This window comes from Corylus avellana, chromosome ca9, assembly GCF_901000735.1.
Source record: "Corylus avellana chromosome ca9, CavTom2PMs-1.0".
In the NCBI taxonomy this organism is placed as follows: domain Eukaryota; kingdom Viridiplantae; phylum Streptophyta; class Magnoliopsida; order Fagales; family Betulaceae; genus Corylus; species Corylus avellana.
The window spans coordinates 799,447-821,859 of record NC_081549.1 but is presented as its reverse complement, the minus strand read 5'-3'; the positions used below and the strand labels follow the sequence as shown (position 1 = coordinate 821,859).

The 22,413-nt window shown below is 37.3% G+C and overlaps 2 protein-coding genes and 1 pseudogene across 2 annotated transcripts; 2 read left to right on the top strand and 1 right to left on the bottom strand.

Moving 5' to 3' along the window:
• Positions 1–9,162: 9,162 nt before the first annotated feature.
• On the top strand, positions 9,163–11,102 carry LOC132161883 (protein RGF1 INDUCIBLE TRANSCRIPTION FACTOR 1-like). The gene is made up of 4 exons (XM_059572097.1): positions 9,163–9,312; positions 9,414–9,593; positions 9,683–9,898; positions 10,309–11,102. Exons 1-4 carry the CDS (start codon positions 9,310–9,312, stop codon positions 10,540–10,542), a joined length of 633 nt encoding a protein of 210 aa, XP_059428080.1. The 5' UTR covers positions 9,163–9,309; the 3' UTR covers positions 10,543–11,102.
• Positions 11,103–13,810: 2,708 nt separating this feature from the next.
• LOC132161768 (RING-H2 finger protein ATL1-like) lies at positions 13,811–15,239 on the bottom strand. Its single transcript, XM_059571949.1, has one exon. It carries the CDS (start codon positions 15,131–15,133, stop codon positions 14,324–14,326), a length of 810 nt encoding a protein of 269 aa, XP_059427932.1. The 5' UTR covers positions 15,134–15,239; the 3' UTR covers positions 13,811–14,323.
• Positions 15,240–21,050: 5,811 nt separating this feature from the next.
• Positions 21,051–22,413, top strand: part of LOC132191606 (pyruvate kinase, cytosolic isozyme-like) — a 3,533-nt pseudogene continuing 2,170 nt past the window's right edge.

Sequence of the window (22,413 nt, the reverse complement as noted above, 5' to 3'; positions counted from 1 at the left end):
TCATTTATTTTAAAATTTTAAATTAATATTAAATGGTAAATTTAATTACTTAATTAATACTCTAATAAAAAAAAACCATGTGGTTACTTTTAATGCTAGATTGATGATATTGGCCCAAATAGTTAAATGTGGACAGATAAGCATGCTTAAGGTTAGGGGAGCTCTGAGCCACAGAGATTGGTCGGCCATGTGAAAATGCTAAGAGCTTCATTGCAATAAAAGGCAGAATCAAACAGTCCTCAAATCTCAGTACCTGCTTATTAGTCTACAGGAATAAACTAAAATATATAGAGGCCAAGAATTATTAATGGGTATATAATTATCCACCTTCTTTGGCATTTACCAGGGCAATGATTTAGGGCATAAAGAACAATAAACAAGATCCTTGGAATTGAATCTATGATTGGAAGGTAAATTGCATTATTGATTTTTTAATTAATCACAATTCATGGTTAGGTACTTAGGTATGTAGGCCAACCATGTTGGTGGTTTAGATGTGATAACAACATTTATTATGAAGCTTGTGAGGACTTGACAGTCTTGACCCTTGGTTGTTAAAATATTTGTTGTAAATTGAACATTATGATTTCATCTGTGTAAAATATTTTTGAATTTCAAATTATGTTCAGAAAAGTAAACTAGAGTCCTCAAAGGGTAGCTCAATCGGTTGTGAACTATGCCTCATAAAGCGGAGGTCATTAGTTCGAATCTCCCTCCCTCTTCCCTTGTATAGACATGTCAAAAAGAAAAGAAAAGAAAAGTAAACTAGAACAATAAATAAAAAAGTATTGTTAGGGGTATTACAATGCCTAATGATGCAGTTGATCGCACAGTGACCAACGTCTACATGCAAGAAGAAGCAAGAACAATCGGAAACTTACCAAGGGTGTCAGTGGGAGAAATCCCTGATGCTTAGAATATATGTAAAGAGAATGGTTTTATGATAGTACATGAAATGATCATATATAGTGTTCTTCTTATTCGAAGTGTTTATTGATAGGTACGATCTTGATTAGGTGTCGCCTGCTGATGGGTATGACTTTGACCAATCGTGGTGCTAAATTACGACTTTTGTCCAAGTGCGATGTTGAATTACAAGTTATACCGTTATAGTTGTGACCTGATGTTATGTCAAATACACACTTGTTGGCGTTTAGAACAAGATCGGAGGGTAATTATGTTTTTTTTTTTTTTTTTTTTTTGCGCTCAAATTAAAGGGGGAAAATCTTATAAGATGCTATAAAAAAAATAAAAAAAAATCATTGTAATTGTTAAAGGAAATTCCTAGTATCAATGAGGCTAAGAACAAGCACAATGCCACTGTGAATAAAGGAAGACATATCATCTTCTCAACAGGACCACACATTGCATCAGGCTAATGCAATGCTCGAGAGTCGAGACCCTTTTGGGCTTGGGATAGGCAGAATATGAGTGCTGGCTGCTGCTGTGAGAAAAAGAGAACACTATATTACATATATTTAATTAGGGGTGAGGTTGACTTTCTTTGTTTTTTCTGTTCTTTTTTTCTTGAGAGAGACTGACTGACTGACTGACTTTCTTTTCTCTTACAATATAATTTCTCATTGATATTTTCCATTGAAAGAGAGAAAATTTCTGCTTAAATACAGGCCAGTGGGGCGCCTGGTTTGTTGGGAGGTAAGCACAAACATACCAGCCCAAGTTTGCAACAATGCTAACCTATCTTTATAGGATTGTATTGTTCTAAAATGCTAGTCACCAGGTGGACAAGAAAAACGTACTTTTTCAACTGTCTTTGGATTTTGGGCTCTGTCAATTACTGATTAATGGTATGTTTGTTAATAAGTTTTAGGGGTGTGTTCTAAGACGACGTAAATATGACAACTATTTTTGTGTGTTATTTAATATATTTGTCTTGAGAAGACACAAGACAAAAACACAAACAAGCATGGTTTAAATAACTTATTACTGGTTTTAAAAATGTCTGTCTCAAAAGGAAAAGACCCTTCTCTCCCTCTACCAACCTTTGAACCTTATGCAGCAAAGATTGGGGCACATATGCTCTGCAATCTCATCTTTCAGTCTCCATAACAAAGATTAGTAGATATACAAAAAGCAGAGACAAAAGAGCGAAGAGTGATTAGTCGATCTTTTACTATGATTGGCCAAATATGGATGGCTAATTGGCTAAATCTACCCATTTCCCACCCCACCCCAACCGATTAGTTTGGTACAATGCTTCCATTGTCTGACTCAAACCATGCCCAAGTGGGATTAATTTTCAGCTAATAACACCAACAATCTGTAAAGCCAATCGATTATTGCACAACATTATCCATGAGACCCTAATAAACTAATAATTACAGTGGTACCCTGCCACTTCTTTTATACTTTCACCTTGTTTGATGTTGGTTGATATACCGAGCATCCAACCGACCATTTCATATTGAAAATATAGGTCTGGCCCTCTGGGCCGAGGCATTCAAACCCAAACCACGAGTCGTCCTCATGAGTCATGAGAGTCAACACGACAACTGCTTAGATAACAACTATAAACGTGGTGCAGATGATAGCTTCCCATTACTTCATCCTAGTTATCTCATTATTCTTAGCAAGAAGCCAAGCAACTTTCCTAGCCTCTCAGTGAGGCAGTGAGCAATGGGCATGCTATCAGGCACGATACTTAGTAACGGCCGCAAACAATGAATTCGGCATCAAGATTGGTCATGGTCATAATTCATCAACGGATGATACCGAGCCAAGGTTGAACCTTGCTAGGAGACGAATTTGACAACGTGCCTAGCCACGGTCATACCCTATCTGCGAACAACATTTGGTCTAGGCGATACATCGCTTGCAGACACTCCACATAAAAGGAAGCATGCAACCTATTCAGGTGCATACACATTATTATTCACGTTAATCGTCCATTTTCTCGTTACTACTCACCAATTACTATTGCTTACTTAAGCATCGGATATATCTTGGCCAAAATTCATGCCAAGTCTTTGGCATGTCTTGTTCCCTCTTGCGGATGTCCGTTGTTTAAGGTTGATTGTCCAACCAACCATATAATCATTGGTATGTGTGTTTTTATCAATCTTGCTTTTCTAGGAGTTGGTTCAATTCAAAATTAACCCATGACATGCACTAGTGTCCAGATCCTGACTTCAAAGACTGCCAATGTGGCAGCATATGATGCCCCTAACCCTTGGGATTAATTTAATTTAAAATATTTAAAGTAATACGAAGATTTTGGTTGAATCATTAAGGCAAGGTATATATAATTTTTTAAAAAATTTTAAGGAAGATACAAGGAAAGAGAGCTTGTGTAATGATTCACACTCCCATGTTGCCAGCCTTGATTCCTACATAAAGTTATTGGAGTGTTTGATTAATCTGCATGTTGTGGAAGATTAAACAATTTAATTGTTAGATAATTAATTTGACTATGAGCGTGGGCTAGACGCTTACTTGTAAAGATGCAAAAAGGTGGCCAAAGTGGGAAGAAAAGGCATGAAAAAATAAAGAAATCATGCAATAAAATCTTAATTTAATTGCCATAAACTAACACATCAATCAAGCAAAGCATTTCTTGATAACAAGTCATTGAAACGTTTTATCCCACAAGCGTTTATTTTTCTTCTTCTTTTGGGTAAAAAGGCCTTTGGGGTTTGGTTTTTCCCGCATACTTCGCATCCGTTACACATCATCAAAACCTACCTTTTCTTTTCTTTTCTTCTTTCACGGGAAAAATGCTTTTTGTGAAGGTCTACAAACCCCAATTTAACTCTTTTCTTTCTCATTTGTCTCAAAACTTTCCCATCTTTCTCTTTTTGTTCCACAAATTGCTTAAAAGTAGGCCATTCTTTAACGGAAGCCACACGCTATTCACCATACAGCAATTTAATTAAGAGTGACGCACCATAATTTTCGCTCTGCAAATTTTTTTTTCGTTTTAGATATCCACTTTTTCAAAGCATGTACATCCCACTCTTTATTTTATCTATTCACTCACTATTCCATTTAAATGATAGATTTTTTTTTTGGGGGGGTGGGGTAAATGTACGGTACTCACCATTTTTTTTTCTTCTTAAAGTAGCTAGCTTGATGTGGGTGATTTTTCACCCAAATTTTGGGTCTTGACTAGCCAAAAATGTGGATGCTCATACCTAATTTGGATGGAATCTTAATTATCCTTTATATTATGTCTAAAAAGTTCTTTTTCTAAAGGAAAATTCCTACAATTCTTGCTACAACCCCTTTACAAGCTAGCATCAACTATAATTAAATTTAATTATTTAGTTGCTGACATAGTAAGTGCACCGTGGACTTATAAATTGAAGTGACAACTCAACTACAATCAAATTTAATATTCAGTGGCTGACATGGTAAATGTCTCATATGTGGAATGCTATGTCAGTTGGTAAGAAATTTGTAGTAAAAATTGTTGTATCCATAACAACATTCATAAAGTATTTCAGAAGCCTCGTAATCTATCTCTCTATATCGAAACTTTTTTAGTAGAGAGCGACTGTGTCTCTCTTCTTTTGCGCTTTTCTTCTTTTGCCTCCGTCTCTCTTCTTCTTCCTCCGCCTGTTAAGCGTTGATCCTCCCTTGCTACTGCCAACTGGGGAGGAGGGACTCTCTTCGACTCCTCCCTCTTCCTCCCACTCTTTTTTATTTCCCTTTTTTAGCATTTTTTTTTTTTTTTTTTCATTTTTCTCTTCTTCTTGTGTTGTTTGCATCTTGATGGCTAGATCTACTGCATTTTCCAACCCTTCTCCACTCAAGCGCCACCTACTACCATCTTCAGCCTCCTCCGTTTCCGACGATGGTCTCTATCCCCATATGTGCATGTCATGCACCATCTAGTCACATGTCTTGCAAGCGCCACCACCTCAACCCCTATGTGTTTGGCCATGCAACAAATTAATGACTTGCTCTTCATTTCACACCTGGATCTCCATAGGTGGTATCCTCTTTTTGTCAATGGAGACTCTCAAATCAAGTTGCAAACTCAAATAGGTGGTATCCCCTATGCCTTTATCATTGGGTAGCTCTGTTTCCGGATATCGCGGTGGTACTACGCTTAAGTAGCTCCAATCCAATCGGTTTTAATACTATTTCCCTTGATGTGGCCTCCAAACTCGCTTGTTCCTATAGTTGGTGTCTTAAAAGGCAAATCCACATTTGGTCTACTGCTTGAAACTGCCGTTTATGGCCATCTTGTTCTTGACTGAGGAGCCAAGTATCAAATAGGTAGAGACAACTTTTTGGCCCATTCCCAATATATAGTCTTTAGGCTTAGAACATTCCCAACAGCTTCTTTTTTATTTTTCTTAAATTTAAGGAACAAAACTAATTTTTTCCTCCTTATCCAAATACACTCTGCAATAGCTTTTGTTATCTTTCCATATATCAAAATATTATTTTTTTTACAAAATATAAGTTCCTACATACCTTCAACTCTTTGTACAAAATTTCAACACAATTACCAATGAAAAGCAAAGAGATGAGAAAAGAAAGAAATAATTTGTATTAAAACAATGCATAAGAGAGCTATAGGGAAGCTCTTTTGATTCTCTACACATTTGGTAGAACTAGGGGTGGGCATGGATCGGTTCGGGGAGGGTCTTGGCCTTTTCGGCTACCCAACCCAAACCCAGCGAGTATGGAAAACCCTACCCACTATCCAAATTCAAGTCACCATATCCGCCGGGTTTCGGGTAGGGCGAGGCGGTTTGGGTGGGTCGGGTTGGGTGTCTTATGGGCATCAGGGCATGATTTTTTCGTAATTTTTTAAAAAATTGGATCGGAGCTCCAGTGGACAAAGAGTGAGCGGGAGCGGCACAAAATGAGGCTGAGCAGGAGCGGGAGTGGCGCAGAGTGACTAAGTGAGGCTGAGGGAGAGGGAGGCATGACTCGTGAGAGAACTGAGGGAGTTTGGGAGAGCGAGTGACTGAGAGAATCATAGAAATGAGAGACTGAGAGTCAAGGGAGATGGAGCCTAAGTTGCGTGAGATGAGAGAAAAGAGGGACTGGAGGGTGGAGGCTGCGTGAGATGAGACTTGGGAGAAAAGAGGGAGAGGGTGGGAGATATTTTGTTTTTTAGGGTTAGGTTATATGTGCGGGTTGGGTCGGGTGCCCAGGGGTTAAAAAATACTACCCATAAGCCGACCCGCCTCGTGCGGGTAACCCAAAATGCAACCCGGATCCGCGTTTTCCTTAGAGAAAATGGACAGGGCGGGTTGGGCGGGTATTTGCCCACTCCTAGGTAGAATTATAGCATTCACAATGTTTAAGAAACCGATAGGATATCTGCTGTCAGTGGTCTTTGTGATTTATTTTTTATTTTTTTACATTTTCCGTATATGTAAGAAAATGAAAGGATTATATATTGAGAGGCTATTGAGAATGCTCTAAAGTAATACTTTACTAGTTATTTTGAGTTATTTGTTGGGTTGCCCTTTTTTTTGTGTTGTGATAGTTGTATTTCTCCCCTTCCCTCGTCCCCTTGTAATTGCTTTTTTAAAAAAAAACCGTCATGTAATCCGACATAATTGTAGGATATTTGGATAGCTGCATAATCAAATGAAAATTGAGCTTGTCACGTTGAAACTGATATTTGCCATTATATAATAATGACGTAATTGTAACATTTTTCTTGACCCCATCATGAGGTGATCAAAAGAATGAGATGCGATTGGAATTGACAATAATGCCAAACTCTAACCAATTGATCAAAATAATTAATTATGCATAATAAACTGACTTATTAATCTTATTGCATGCTAAACAGCGAAGACATTAAACAAGAAGGGGAACAAAAAATGCCAACGAAGCAGCTGGCATGTCATTTGTGTATCCTTGAGAAGCGCCATTTACCACCATCTAATGTCATGAAGTAGTTGAATGGCTTTAAAATTTAATTCTTAAGAGAAAATCATAAATCATACCATATAACATTATTTCCAATTCAACTAATTGAGAAAGGAAGAAATTGGTGTAGATACGGTCGATTGATTAAAGATGCTAGAATTATTCTAAATAATTTGCAAGTTTTGCAAGTGCATCATGTTATTAAAAAAAAAAAAAGGGTTTTTATAGGGTTGGTGCATGAGGGGAAGAGGGATGGGAGGGTTATGGGTAAGAGTTAGAGAGAAGAATAGGTGGAAGTGTGGCTAAGATGGGAGACAAGAGAGAGAAAGGAGACACGTGGCACGAGATCGAGGTGTTAGGTGGGCTAGGTGGGGTGCGGGTAGGGCTAGCAGGTCGAGTTTAAGTCGACCAGCCAATCGATGAGAGTAAACCCGAACCCAACTCATTTAGCTCAACATACTAGACCCTTAAACCAGAACTCAACCTGCGAGTGGCCCAACCTGACACGCTTGACCCATTTCAACATGTATCTATTATATTAAAAATATATAGAAACGGGTCAACCCTGATGGATTAAACGAGTTAACCTGTTTATAATTCTTTAATTTTGTGTTTGGTTCATAAGTTATATAAAAAATTAATAGCTGTAAGTGCAGCTAACGAGAACCAAAAGCGAGAGCACGCATGATAAATATGCATGGGAGAAAAGACGAGGGTGTACCGGAGGTGAGGCGATGGTTGATGGAGGAGTAAGGTGGCGGTGGGATGAGAAAAAGAAAAAAGAGAATAAACGTTAAAAGAAGAAAAAAAATAAAAATAAAAAAGGAAAAAAAGGAAAAAAGGGTGCTACTAGACTTTTTTTAACTAACTAATAAACGTTCAACAATTTGTTATTAATTATATTGGGCTGAGCTTATCAAGAGGATTGTGAATGTTTCTAATTCGCACCTTTACTTTTTTAACGAATTAATAAATGCACTTGAAAGGTGCTCCAAGAGTCCATACAAATCAACAATTAATTATTAATTATTAATTAAATTGGGCTCGGCCGATCAAGAGGATTGTGAATCTTTCTAATTCCAACCCTAATCATTTTCTTACTATTTTCGATGGTGCTTTATATGAATGGTTACTATCAATGAGATGTTCGGGAAATGCTGGATCCCATTTCACTCTAGGTTGCCGGCAGCATTTGAATTAATAAAATGATAGTTTATTGGAGTCTATAATATTAATAATTGATTGTTTATTCGAGTCTATATTATTAATAAATGATAGTTTAATAATTCACTCTCTTGTTTAACATAAAAACTAATCCCCTCTGACATGACATGCTGCCTAGAATTATGTATAAAAGAGCATCTCATGACCAAGCAAAATGTCAATAACCCAATGGTTAAAAAGTTAGAATAATTTTATGAAAAAAAGTGCTATATATAACAAAAACCAAAGCTTTTTTAAATTCCATGGAAGTAATGAATCTGTTTTGATCCATAATTGTGAAGTGTTATCGAGGGCGGACTTAAAAAGTCAAATCCTTTTAAATTTCTCTTAAATTTTATATTTTTTATAAGGTAGACATCAAAAATTAATTATTTTCTCTAAAATAAAAATAATAATAATTATACCCCGTATTAAAATTTTTGGTCCCACCGTGCCCGTTGAGAGCAAGTTTTGGATTTTGATTGAAAAATAGAGCTTTTATTTATTAAAAAAAAAAAAAAAAAGTTAAAAAACTTTTTTTAAAAAAAAAAGCTTAATTTTCAAGCTTTTAAATCCTTTAATATTTATATAAATCCCAATCAAGCTATGTAAGAGACTGAGAGTTGCGGATAGGGAGGTAATCTTTATGCAAAAAGCACAGCCATTAGAGGAAGCCTTTGTGGTGAGGCCAGCATCATAGGCTACTTTCCACAATTATGACATCATCCATTTCACTGGTACCTAATCAACAAGAAGAAAGCAATATGTAGGGTCCAGTCAGGGATGGACGGAAGAGATAGTGCCACTTGGAAGGGCTATACAGGTGGCAAAAGGGTCGGCGTGGATGCTTGTTGAGTGAACAGCTCTTGGAGCTTATGCGTAGCCAAGTGGCCGACCTAGTGCCCATGTAGAGACGCAAGGAAAGATGCAAAGTAGCGTAAGCGCCAAACCCACCCATCTCTGTCTATTAATCCAACGGCCGTGGGAGGACTTGAGCCACCACATTTGGTCTCAGCCGTTGAGCACCTAGGCTTTGCCGCATTTGTTTGCGAGACTGAGAGACTTGTCCCTTAGTATAAGCGTTGTTGTGTTGTTGAAGTCTAAGTTTTAGGTCGTTTACCTCTCTCTCTCCCCAAGCAAATCTCTCTGTGATTTCTCTCTCTCTCTCTCTCACAATTCCATTGTCATCTGTGAAGATCACATTCTCCCAGATAACCATTGTTGCACATTCACCTCCGTCTGATAATGGTAATACTAATAACCCTTTTACTCTCTCTCTCTCTCTCTCTGTCTTGAGAATTTGTGGCATTTCTCGTCATTTCCATTACTGGGTTTAATTTCTTTAACAGGACACAACATTGGTGCCTCCATGGCTAGAGCCATTGCTAACCACTTCCTTCTTCTCCGTCTGCCGGATTCATGGAGATGCGGCAAGAAGCGAATGCAACATGTTTTGCTTGGACTGTAACGGCGACGCATTTTGCTTTTATTGCCGTTCTTCACGCCACAAGGACCATCAAGTCCTTCAAGTAAGGCACATTTCCGTTTGATAATTTTCTTTAACTCTTTTTTTTTTTTTGGCTCCCCATTTGAATGATATTGCCTCTGTTTTTTGCAGATAAGAAGATCTTCATATCACGATGTGGTGAGGGTTGCAGAGATTCAAAAGGTGTTGGACATAAGCGGAGTTCAGACGTATGTGATAAACAGCGCCAGAGTTTTGTTTCTCAATGAGAGACCTCAGCCGAAAGCTGCAAAGGGGGTTTCCCACATATGTGAAATCTGTGGGAGGAGCCTCTTGGACCCATTTCGTTTCTGTTCACTTGGTTGTAAGGTAATTTTAATTAATTAACCCATTTTTCCATTTTTCCATTTTTCCTCTCCCATGGCTTCCTCACATTGTTCTCATCGATCATCATCATCACCATCATTCACAACTCATCCTATGGCCATTCACCCATTACCTACATCAATTATGAACCACGTTCACAAACCTATCGCCGTCACCATCATTATCGTCCCTCCTTGGTGATCGTTACAAGCTACCACACATGCCCATGACTTGCATTCACATATTAACCATAAGCATCTGCATCGCCATCACCATCGATCATCACCATCCACCAATTGACATCATTTTTCAGGATTATAAACTAGTTCTCATTTATGGGTTTTGCTTGGATTGTTATTTTATACAAGTCTTTCCTCCCTTTTTCTTTTTTTTTTTTTTTGGGTTCTTTTTAGCTTGTAGGAATAAAGAGAAATGGGGATGGAAGCTTTAAGTTAGAGGCTAAGAATGAAGAACTATTAATGGAAAGAAGGGAAGGGATTATTCCAAGGAGATCAGTCTCATCAAGAGAGGAAGAAGAATTGCGTGATGGCGCACAACAAGACATATACCCATCCACGCCTCCCCCACCTCCTTCTAATGCAAGGAGAAGAAAAGGCATTCCTCATAGGGCTCCCTTCGGATCCTAATCAAGTGCCCTCTCCACCCTCAGAAAAACAAGTACATTTATCCAACCCAACTTTCTCTTGGACAGATTTGGCTTAAGTGCTGTGGAAAAGGAAAAAGAAAAAATTACAGAAGATTTTTTTGTAATTTTTTCAACGGTTCATATTTAAATTTATACTCTCGTTTTCATAAAATAAACTATGTAAAATCTCTTATAATTCTTTTTACATCACCTAAGTTACGACCCACCATTTGGGGTCTTTGTCCGGAGAAAGTATTGGGTAGCCTTCGGTGGGGGTTGTCCAAAAGACAAAAAAAGGTGTGCAAGAAAGTTCTCTCTTTGGGAGGGGGGGAGGGGGGGATGGGACCCAAACAACAAATTCTCTCTTGTGAAGAAGCAATAATGCACAATTGTTATTGATAGTTGCAAGGTGTACCATGTCATTAAGAAATTGAAAGCAAGTCTTTGTGGAGTCCGTTTTATAGTTTCCCAATGGCCCACAACCACATGGGCCGTTTACATAAAGAAACAACACCTTTTTATTGTTTAATACATGTAATGGGCAAATCAACTTTGTATCAATGTTACCAAGATTGGAGAAATCAATGAATTATTCTCATATTTTCCTGCTTTCTTCTGTCCTTTCCCCTTTTACCATGAAAAACTATGTGATATTTATATATGTGTATACCAGAGAGAGAGAGAGAGAAGTGTATTTTTATGGAGAGCGCCTTTTCTGTGACTTATATAAGTAAGCTAAGCAAGTAGGTAGAGAAAAATCAATGGGTATGATTTTTTTTTTTCTTGAAATCATCGGTGGATATGAATTGATATAATATTGATTTCCATGAGATTTAATGAGTATTATACATAAAAAGTTGATAGACCAATTAATCAACTTAGCTAATTGAAACTAGTACTTTAATGGGGCTTTAAACTCGGTGCGTCTTTCATGAGCTCAAGGGTAGGTAAATATAAAGAAAAAAAAGTTTTTTTCCAAATTAAACTGGAAAAATAAAAATATTCAAATTCAATCTATTAAACTGACGTGCTCAAAATTCATTTCAAATTTTTAATAAAGCATGTAAATTTTACATGCATTTTTAAGAAATACATATCTAAATCACATATATTTTGAACAAGTGTAATATAATAGATTGTTAGATTGGATCAGAAGAAATTCTTCCAAGACTCCAAACACAAATGTGTCAAACAATGAGAGAAAAGTAAATGTATACCCCATATTTAAGTCAACCAATTAGATTAGAAGAAATTCTTCTGGCCTAGATTCTAACCTAGCACAAATGGGTTAAAATGTGAAAAAGTAAACCAAATGTGTACCCCATATTTAAAACAATCAATTAGATTGAATTGAAAGAAATTATTCCAAAACTCCAACCTAATTTAAAGGAATAATGAAGACAAATGGGTAAAAATGTGAAAAAGTAAACCGTGAATGAAAGGTAAACGTGTTCCCAATATTTAAGTCAACCAATTAGATTGGACTAGACTCCAGCCTAATTTGAAGGAATAATGAACACAAATGCGTTAAAATCTAAAAAAGCAAACCGTGAAGAAAAGTAAACGTGTCCCCCATATTTAAGTCGGCCAATTAGATTGGATCAGACTCCAGCCAAATTTGAAGGAATAACGTCATAAATGCGTTAAAATCCAAAAAAGCGAACCGTAAAAGAAAGTAAACGTGTCCTGCATATTTAAGTCAACCAATTAGATCGATTTGGATCAAAAGAAATTCATCCAAAACTCCAACCCAATTTAAAGGAATAACAAACACAAACGGGTAAAAATCGAAAAAGCAAACCCTAAAAGAGAAGTAAATAAATGTGTACCCCATGTTTAAGTCAACCAATTTATAAATTAACATAATTGTCAACGGATTTAATGAATCTACCCAATACAGCCTTTCATATTCTTTTTTTCTGTACATTGATATGTCCTTTGGGTGTTTGATAATCCACATCAAGCTCATTGGTCCATCACTTTGCAATTCGTGAGGGAAAAGGCTAAAATTATACCCACTTTGGGCGCTCTGGCTGTATTGTTTCTTACAACGAAAGTAGGTGAGTAGGTGTCCCACATGGGAGGGTGATTGCCGTCACAAATGCTGCGGAGTTGGGCGTGACGACTAGGTTACTTGTGATGAGGGGCTAAACTCAGCCCTACTATATTTAAGATCGGTTTGAAATTGCGTTTGAGAAGCCTAAAAATAGTTTTAACATTTAAAAAGTTCGTTTGAAGAAAAAAATACTCGTTTTGTAAAAAAAATTAAAAGCGCTTTTAAGGGTCCAAAAAGTGCCAAAAAACACTTTTGGCAAAAGCTTAAAAATGAAGTTTTTGTTCAAAAACTCTTTTTTACTTAAAATCTCTATTTCTCAAACGCAATCCCAAACAGACTTTGGGTTATGAGGATTAGGGTGCTCTTTATGTTTTGCATCATCTTCTCTAATTATCATACTTTCAATTATGTTGCTCAAAATTTTTTTTTGGTTTATTAGAAATCTAAAGGGTTTATTAGTTATACAAAACGACTAAATCTAAGCCTGATTTTTTTTTTTAAAAAAAAAAAAAAACTTAAATTAATCTTATTTATTCTATTACTATTATATTTTATTGATGTGATAGTGCCAATTAGCCTTTATTTTTTTAAAAAAAAATTAAAAATTTAATGGCTGATAAGATAATTATAAGATAAAAGTGTAATTTTTGGCATACTCTAATAAACCAAATTATGATTGTTAAATTTTGGATTGTTGATTGTTAAAAAAAAAAATTCAAAGGTTCATTGGGAATGTCGCTTTAAAAAAAAAAAAAAAAGAAATTAATGCCCCATCTCTCTCTCTCAAACACACAGTAGGCCAGAAGGCCTTTAGGCCTTTAGATCAACTTCAGGCCCAATAAGTTCGCTCAAGCGTCACGCTTGTGACCAAAAAGAAGAGACACCCAATTGCTTTAATTTGCATATTTAAAGCAAATTAAAGTGTGATAATTTGACATTTTTGGTGTGTAAATTTAATTGCAGTCCCAAATTAAGAAAAAATTATATTTTCGGTCCCTATGATTTACCCTTTACCAAATTGGTCCTTGTGTTATTAAAAATATTCCCCAAGTCCTTGACATTTCCAAACCGTCCAAAATAATCCCGCCGTCCACTGTTCAACAAAATCCAAGAAATCAACTTCTTCTTTATTTTATGGGTCGGAAATGAAAATAAACTATACGATTTGAAATCAAATGGGAAACTGCTACAAATATGAAGAAAAAACAGGAAGAGAAAATGCCAACTTATGTACTTAGTCCTCTGCATTTTTTTTTAAGCAAACAGGGAAAAGGGTGAGAGAAATTTACAATAAAAGAAACACAAAAGCCCTAATACAACCATATTAGTGCAAGAAAGAATTTAAAAAAAATGAGGAATTGTGCCAAATGATTAACACGACCCTATAAATTCTTGACACAGATGTCAAGAAATACGGCCGGCTTAATTGTCGGTTCAAGGCAAGAGAAGCAGCACAAAACGCAACCAGTCCCTCAACCCTTCCAAGAGGCATGATAATGGGCACGAACCGCAAACGGTCCTTTAACCCGTCTTGAAACTTCACTGCGAAGCCTATGCCGCATAACACATGAAGGAGAACCACGGCAGCAAAAAAGGCACAGATAGAGTTCGGATCATATCACTGACGGTGTGACAGTGTCCTGGCCGGGGACTATGTACTCTACACAAAGTACTGAACATCATTAGCATATCTAGAGCAAAGATAATTGAACTTCCAAAACCCATCTCAATATGGAAGGATCCCATTACAGCTACCACCCTTTCCCAAACGTAGTTGCGTGAAAGACCTCAATAACCTTAAAGACATGCGATCTAACTGCCTCGTAGATCGTACCCTATTCGATCTGCTCTGCATTGGATCATCTTTCATCGAACATGAAGAAGAGGAAGAGGAAGAAGAAGAAGAAGAAGAAGAAGCTGAAAATGCTTGTTCTCGCTCTCCTTGTATGTTAATATTAATGATATAAGACTCATGACCCATGGAAATGGACCTCTTCAATGATCGCTCACTCTGAGAAGTTGAATCAACTGCACCGCCATCACCTCCCTGTTCACGAAACAGAGTTAAACTCTGAGCAACTTCTACAGCCAATGGCTTTGCCAGCGTTGTCGGTGCAGCGGCAGCCACGGGTGATCGGCAAATGGGACAATTCGCATGTGCCAAGAACCATTTGTCAATGCACGTGACATGAAACGCATGCTTACAATTAGGCAACAATCTTACCATTTCCCCTTCCTCTAATTCTCCTAAGCAAACCACGCATTCGCTTTGATCCTCGCGAAACATCTCCCCTGAATCTTTCCCGGTCGAGTAAGAGAGAATTGGGATTTTTTCGAGCACTTTTTGGCCGACCCCTGTAAACATCTCCGGCTGCAAGTGCCTATGTTGTCGCCTCCGGCTTAAGCAAAATCGCACCAAAATGAGATGGTAAGCGGCAATTGCTAGAGAGGTGGCGACTATGCCGGCCAGGGAGATTAGCAGTGGGGTGTAGAAAGACCCTGAAGGTTGGGATTGGGACGCCATGCTGCCATCCATGGCTTGCTGCTCATCACCTCTACCGAAGGTGTTTGTGAATATTTCTTGTCCGGCAAGAAGGAGACTTGGAGATGGCTCGCTCTTTGGGATTTTCTATGCAGTTGGGAAATTTGGTCCTCCTAGGCCACTGGGTTGTGATTAAATAGGAGTATAATTGTGTTAATAATAAATTGCTGATTTTAATTCTTCGAATTAAGTTAGGTTTGCGTATTAATTCGTTGGATTGAGACATTAAAGTGGGGAGTATACGTGGCACTCTCGGCTGTGGAAGCTGACTATGTCCACACATTGTGGTTGAGCTTTTGACAGGTGTAAGGTAACCATGGTATAATGAAAAAGTCGTACAACTTGGTCTATTTTAATAATTTTTCAAACTTTTGGCGTGATGGGGTATATATTTTACTAAAGGTAAAGGGTCAATTCGAGTTTGTAATTTAAGAAATGCAATCGTATATGTTCAGTGAAAATACACTTTAACCTTTAAATTTGTACATTTTAAAAAATATATCTTATTATTATCAAACAAAGATTGTTTTACACTCTTAAATAATAATTTTTTAAAAATACACTACCAACTGGCGGCGATTAGGGGTGGCTTCCAAGGGTTAAACCCATTTTATGATTAAAATGGGTTTGGTCATCGGAAGTGGCCGATTCACTCCTAAGGGCCATGGGGTGGTCGAAGCCACTCCTATATTAAAAGTGGGGTGGCCCAAGGCCTCGGCCACTCTTTGTCTTTTTAAAAAAAATTTATTAGGATTTTTTTAAAAAAAATTTTGATTTTGATTTTAAATTTTTTTAAAAATAAATAATAAACTAATCTAAATGAAGTGCTCATTGCCACATAGGATTCATATGGGCAAATTGTGGAAAATATATTACATTCTAGCATTTCCCATAACATTATGTCTAGACTTGGCTCCAACAGACTTTTAACAGGACATTTTGTTCGACTCGAGTAAATTTTTAGCAGAGCATTTTGTTTTGACTTAGCTTCGGGCAACATTTAGCGGTGATGTGTCATGCCCAACTAAACTTTGGATTGTTCTTTATTAAAAAAGAATAATAATTAATTAAGACTGACACGTTATCATCATAAGATAAAAATATAATTTGTAACCTTACTCTTTATAAAACTCCGTCACGATGAGAATACCATCACTATAGCACCCACCTAAAAATTGACTTGGATTCATGGAATTCCCATCATCTATGGCGGCACTTAATTGTTGGTTGGTGGATGAAACACTAGAAAGAACAATTAAATATAGAGAGCGACTTCTATAAGGAGTTAGTGTAAATCAGTTTTTTTGTGGCCACAATAAGAAATTGCCACATGGGATTATTGCACCAAATGAAATAAGTACCAAAACATTAGATTATTATGCTTTTTTGATTTGATTTGATTTTTTTTGTTAAGATTGTGCTGGGGCTGGGGTGGCCGCGCGGCCACCCCTAGACCACTTGGGGTGGCCGGCAAACCACCCACATGGGTTGGGTGGCTGCGCGGGCCACCCCAGCCCATGGGGGTGGCCCGCCGGCCACCCCAGATCTACTGGAGGTGGCCGCATGGGCCACCCCCATGGGACCCTTCTAGGGTGGCATGCCGGCCACCCTAGATGGGCTAGGGGTGGCGGCGAGCCACCCTCAGCCCTTCTCATATTCTTATAAAAAAAAAAAAAAAAAAAATTGAATAAACCAAAATAATCTAGTGTTTTTTTTCTTATTTAAATTTGTGTAATAATCATAAGTTGCAGTTTCTTATTGGTGGCACAGAAGAGCCAAGAGGTGGTTTACACCACCTCCTTATAGAAATTATATATATATATATACCTTTGAAGCTCCGGCCAGTAACCACATTTCTGGTAGATTTCAACCCCTCTATATTGTAACATAGAGACTTGAACAATCACGTTTGAAGAGGTATGTCTCGTACGTGGCACATAAGATATATATGTGAGATCCATATAATGATAAAAATGAGATTTTTCTATTGCATAAATAATATCAAGACTTTAATTAAGGAATGTGCTATAATAATGAACAACGAATTCTGACATTAAACTAACTAAATTATGAAAAGTCAGTTTTTGGTGGCCTGATCGAGTTCAACCCCCTGACCCACTCTATCTAGTATCTACACGTGTAATTGAGTGAAGCAGTTTCTAGCCTTGTAAAACAATTGGCTCCATTACATTTTGAAAAATGTTGGTCACCTATTCCCAAATCTGATGAATTTGAACGCAATCCCAACCTTACCAACGATGACATATCAAGCAAACAATATTGGGTCAATGGACTTTGGGGGAGGAAAAAGACTTCTTTCTTTGTGCTGATTTTATGAGTAACGTTATTTTTCGTATAATTTATTATATTTATTTTATCTCGATTAATGTGATATATTTTAAATAACTTTTTATGTTAGTTATTTAAAATATGTCACATCACCCGATATAAATTGAACGTAATAAATAAGTGTGAAGAGTAGCTTTACTCTACTCTTGTTGTCCATGTTAAATTTTTAATAGAGTAACGTTATAAACTATACTTTTATCTTACAATTATCTCATAATATTGACTTCACAAAGTCTTCAAAGGCGCTAACAAAGTAGTTCATTCGATGTTAGATCGTGAAACAGAAGTCACTAGTTTGAATCACACCTCCCTCTTTTGTGTGAACATGCCAAAAAAAAAAATGTTAGACTTCATAGTTCCAATCAACCGTAGATAAAAATGTATTTTCTATCTTCACTCTTTGTAGTTGCAAGCAAAACACACTTTCTAGCCTTGATTTGTTATAAAAAAAAAGGAATATTGGAAGACCCAAAGCCCCAAAGTAGACAGATTTTGGGTCCGCCTTTCTCAAGCCCAAGTAAATTACCAATGCTGCAGCCTTCACAATTCCGCCTCTCAAGTTTGGAAAAGTATGCCTCCCAACTGAAATACAGTGGTGTCTTATTCCGGTATTATAAATCAATGGATTTTATTTTTTTTATAGTTGATGATCCAAGAAGCCAAAGAGTCGCACACTCCACCTCATAGGAGGACCTTAGAGAAAGAAAATGAGAGCGACATGACATTTCCAGCAGCCCACCACCACTCAATCTCATCCCCCAAAAGATACCATTTGATTCTGAAATCACCCACCGAGTCAGAATCATGGTGTCCAAATGTCTCAGCCTCCATCTCCATCCCCATCCCCACCCTTCACTCACCTCTGCCATTTTCCAAAAGCCATGCCCCTCTCACTTTCCCACCACTTCTTTCTTGTCAAATACCAAATTGACTCGACCAATATGCTCCAATTTCACCCCCATGCCGTCAAAATCCAATCCACACCCAGTCCCCAGTTTGATGAATTCGATGCCCATCCCAGTCTTACCAATGATGATCTCAAGCCAACTACACCCCTTGAAAGGAGTTTCTCCTGGTTGGAACTTGGAAATGGCTAGTCTTTGGATTGGTCTTGTTGTGGGTGTTCCATCGTACTATCTTGCCGGCGGCCTTGTCGATCTTGGCATGGTGGCAAGGGATTGCCACAGTGGAAGGCCCAAAATACACAGAATTTGGGCCTGACTTTTTCAAGCCCAAGTAAATTACCAATGCTGCAGCCTGCACGCAAAAAAACAAATGCATATCATATATATATATATATATATGAACAGTGTAAAAAAACAAATGCATATAAGCAAATAACAGACGAAAAGGAAATTAGAACAGGAAAGCCCGCAATGCCATCACTGCCCGATCAATTGAAGGGCTCAGAGCGCAGGCAGTCTTCATCGCAAAAAGGGTGAAGTTTAAGACTAATTTGGCAAAAGGGGTCTTCTTCAGAAAGAGCTCATTTCTTTGTCTTCCTACACTAGCGGCTGAGCCTCCAGCAGCCCCCTTTTCGTTATCGAAATTGGGACAGGGTGGCTTCAGCCTTCAAAGACACCAAAGAATGGCCTTTCTGATTTGAGACCTCCCCAAACCAACCAGTCCTTTCATCTCACACTCCTGCTCAGATAAGATCAAGTAATCGGTGCGCTTTAGGGTTTCTGCTCTTTCTTTTATACCCTCTACTTTCCCGAGTTGCCCATCTCATTAGCTTCAATATCCCCAAAATATCCCTACATCAACAACAAAACTCTTATTTAATTATCCTTCCCTTCAAATTATATATATATATATTTCACCAAATTTTTATATCCCTACAACTCATCTTTTATGAGAAAACCTTTTATCATGATCATCTTAATAACATCCCTTTTACGGTCCCCAATTAATGACTGACACATAAGTAAAAACATAAAAAGTGCACAAAAATAAGTTGGACCAAAATACACTAGGTTTTATGGTGATAAAATCCTTAAAGGGTTAACCTACTTCTAAGTTTTAGTCTTGAATCAAAAAAACGAGTTTTGAATAATTAGAAATGGATTTTGGGGCATTAAAAACGGGTTTTGAAGCATTAGAAACGAGTTTTGAGGCATTATAAACTGGTTTTAAGACGGGTCACGACCGGTGGGGTTTGAGGCGTTCACCGCCGGCTACAGTTTTTTTTTCTTTGATTTGGGGTGATTGTTCTCATTTTTATTTTTTGCATTTTTCTTAAATTGATGATATGTCACATAATAATTGGAGGCTGCAAAATGAGTATTATCAGGATGGACATGATAGTATGGGTCTTTTAATTCAAAATTCCCATGGCTAGGGGATTTTTTAAAATTTTTAATCTAATGTCACATAACTAAATTTTGACACATCCCATAAAAGATATAATGGATATTTTAAGTTACTTGTGGGTGCATTTTTTTCTTCTTCAAGATATTAGAAAATCCTAACATAATGGTTAATTGAAAAGGCTATGTACTTTATAAGAGGACATTGCAATCTTTTTTAAGTTTGGAGATAACATTTAAAATTAGATGATAGTTGAAGAAGTAAGTTGTACAGGAGAAGATTTTTGAAGATAAGAAGTCAAGGCGCGACAGTTTTCCATTTACTTTTTCATAATAATATAAGTAAAAATTATCTTCTCTTGTTGGTCTATTTCTGGTTATCTCATATTTAAAATTTTAAAAAATAAAATAACACGATTGATTTATATTTTCTTAAAATTTTTCTAAAGCTGATGTAGCTTTTAAAATCACAATTAAATTTTAGATGAATCATACTTGAATTTTGATATAATGGTGATTTTAAAAATCACATCAACTTTAGGAGAATTTTAGAAGAACAAAAAGATGGTACATAGCATTATTCGAAGAGATTAGGGCTTTTCTCTATTTCATTGAAGTGAAAAAAAATTACAAAAATGACATACCTGTAACACCCGACCCGCCTCACCCAACCCGAAGTATCCGCCCCCGTTCAACCCGCCCCCACAAAACCCGAATGTGGACGGGTAGTGGCGGGCCGGGTATAACATCAGCCTATCATGTAGTTTTAACTTTTGAGGCAACAAAATCTAGAGAAACGTGTGGCATTACAAGTTTGCACTTACATACTTAATTCTTAAAATTAGATGGATCTAAACAACTAAAGTGTAGAGTTACATAGAAAGTAGAACGTAACCCCCACCCATTGGCCATTGGTAGCAAAACAATAAATTAGAATATTTTGGGGCGCCGCGGATGCCAAAAAAGGAAAAAGAATAATTACGTGGTTAACATTTAATTATTTATGCTAGATTTGAATTAATTTGATGACAAAGAGTATATACTTAATTGATGCTCTTCCTTTTCCAAGAAGACCTAGTAAAGATTTGCTTGAGTACTAAGCAAACAATAAATCTAAATCCAATCCGCACCCAACAAGGACAAGGGCATACCAAATCTTATATAAGGGACGGCTCCATCGGTTCTAGGAAGAATTAAGAAACTTTTCAAAACCCTCTTTGTGAATTGTAGCGTCGGTGAGAGCATATATAATAATGGAGAAGATTCTGAGAGTTAACAATGTTGGCGGGGAGAGGAGGCCAAAGACAAAGATAGTGTGCACGTTGGGACCTGAATCTCGGTCGGTGGACATGTTGGAGAGGCTTCTGAGGGCAGGGATGAACGTCGCTCGCTTCAACTTTTCCCATGGCACTCATGATTACCACCAAGTGACCCTCGATAATCTCAGGGCTGCTATGAACAACACCGGCATTCTCTGTGCTGTCATGTTGGATACTAAGGTACGTATTCTTTCCTAGCTAGTTTCCTTCTTCTTCTTCTTCTTCTTTTAAGCGTCTTAATTTTTATATATTATATTTCTTCCAGGCTAGCTACTTTAATTGTTTCTTATATTTTTATGATTATTTCATGTTATTCATTCAATTCAATTCTAGCGTTGTTGGGTTTTCTTGTTTGCACCCTAGCTAAGATTTCTCTCTCTCTCTCTCTCATGAGATTATTACAGACTGATTCGGTCTCTGTTAGAATCAATTCAGGAGCTAATTAGTGTGTGTACGATCTTCATTGATTTGTTAGAGACATATCTTCCAATGAGAACTCTACACAAGATAATCTCACGTTAAACAATGTCTCTAGATAAAGCTTGCAACAGATTATTAGATAACAAAGTCCTAGTTAAACTTATCTCTTGTATAACTTATCCTATATGTTGAAATAATGATGACGTGGGAATAATAGCGGAAGCAAGAGAGAAAATGAACACAAATAACTTATGGGTAGTTCGGTGTTAGACACTTACGTCCACCACTTGGAATACCCCAAAGGGCTACATTGTACTCATTAACTTTAATTTGTCTACAATACAAAGGTCCCTATTTATAGGGTAATGTCTAAATACAAGTTTGGTAATCAAATCCCTTGATTTGATTATAATCTCAATATATGATTACAATCAACCCATAAATAGAGAATATTTCAGTATCAGCATAATTATGGAATATATGGAAAATATATTTTTCATATATTCTAACATCCCCCCTCAAACTCAAGGTGGAATATTTTGGAACCTTGAGTTTGAAATCCGAAACAATGATGACGGCGGTGGTGGAGGTGGGGAACGGGCCGTAGATGATGACGACTGCCGGAGGAGATAGAGGCTGGCGGGCAGTCAGCGACGGCGGCAGGTGGCTGGTGAATGCAGATTCAAAAGGGCCGACAACGGGCCAAACTCCAAAAAGGGCCGATAACGGGCTAGGGCTGACAACGAGCCAAACTTCAAAAGGGGCCGACAACGGGCCAGGGCTGACAATGAACCAAAAATACAAGGGGCCAACAACAGGCCAGGGCTGACTATGAGCCAAAAATAAAAAAGGACTGACTACGAGCCAAAAATAAAAA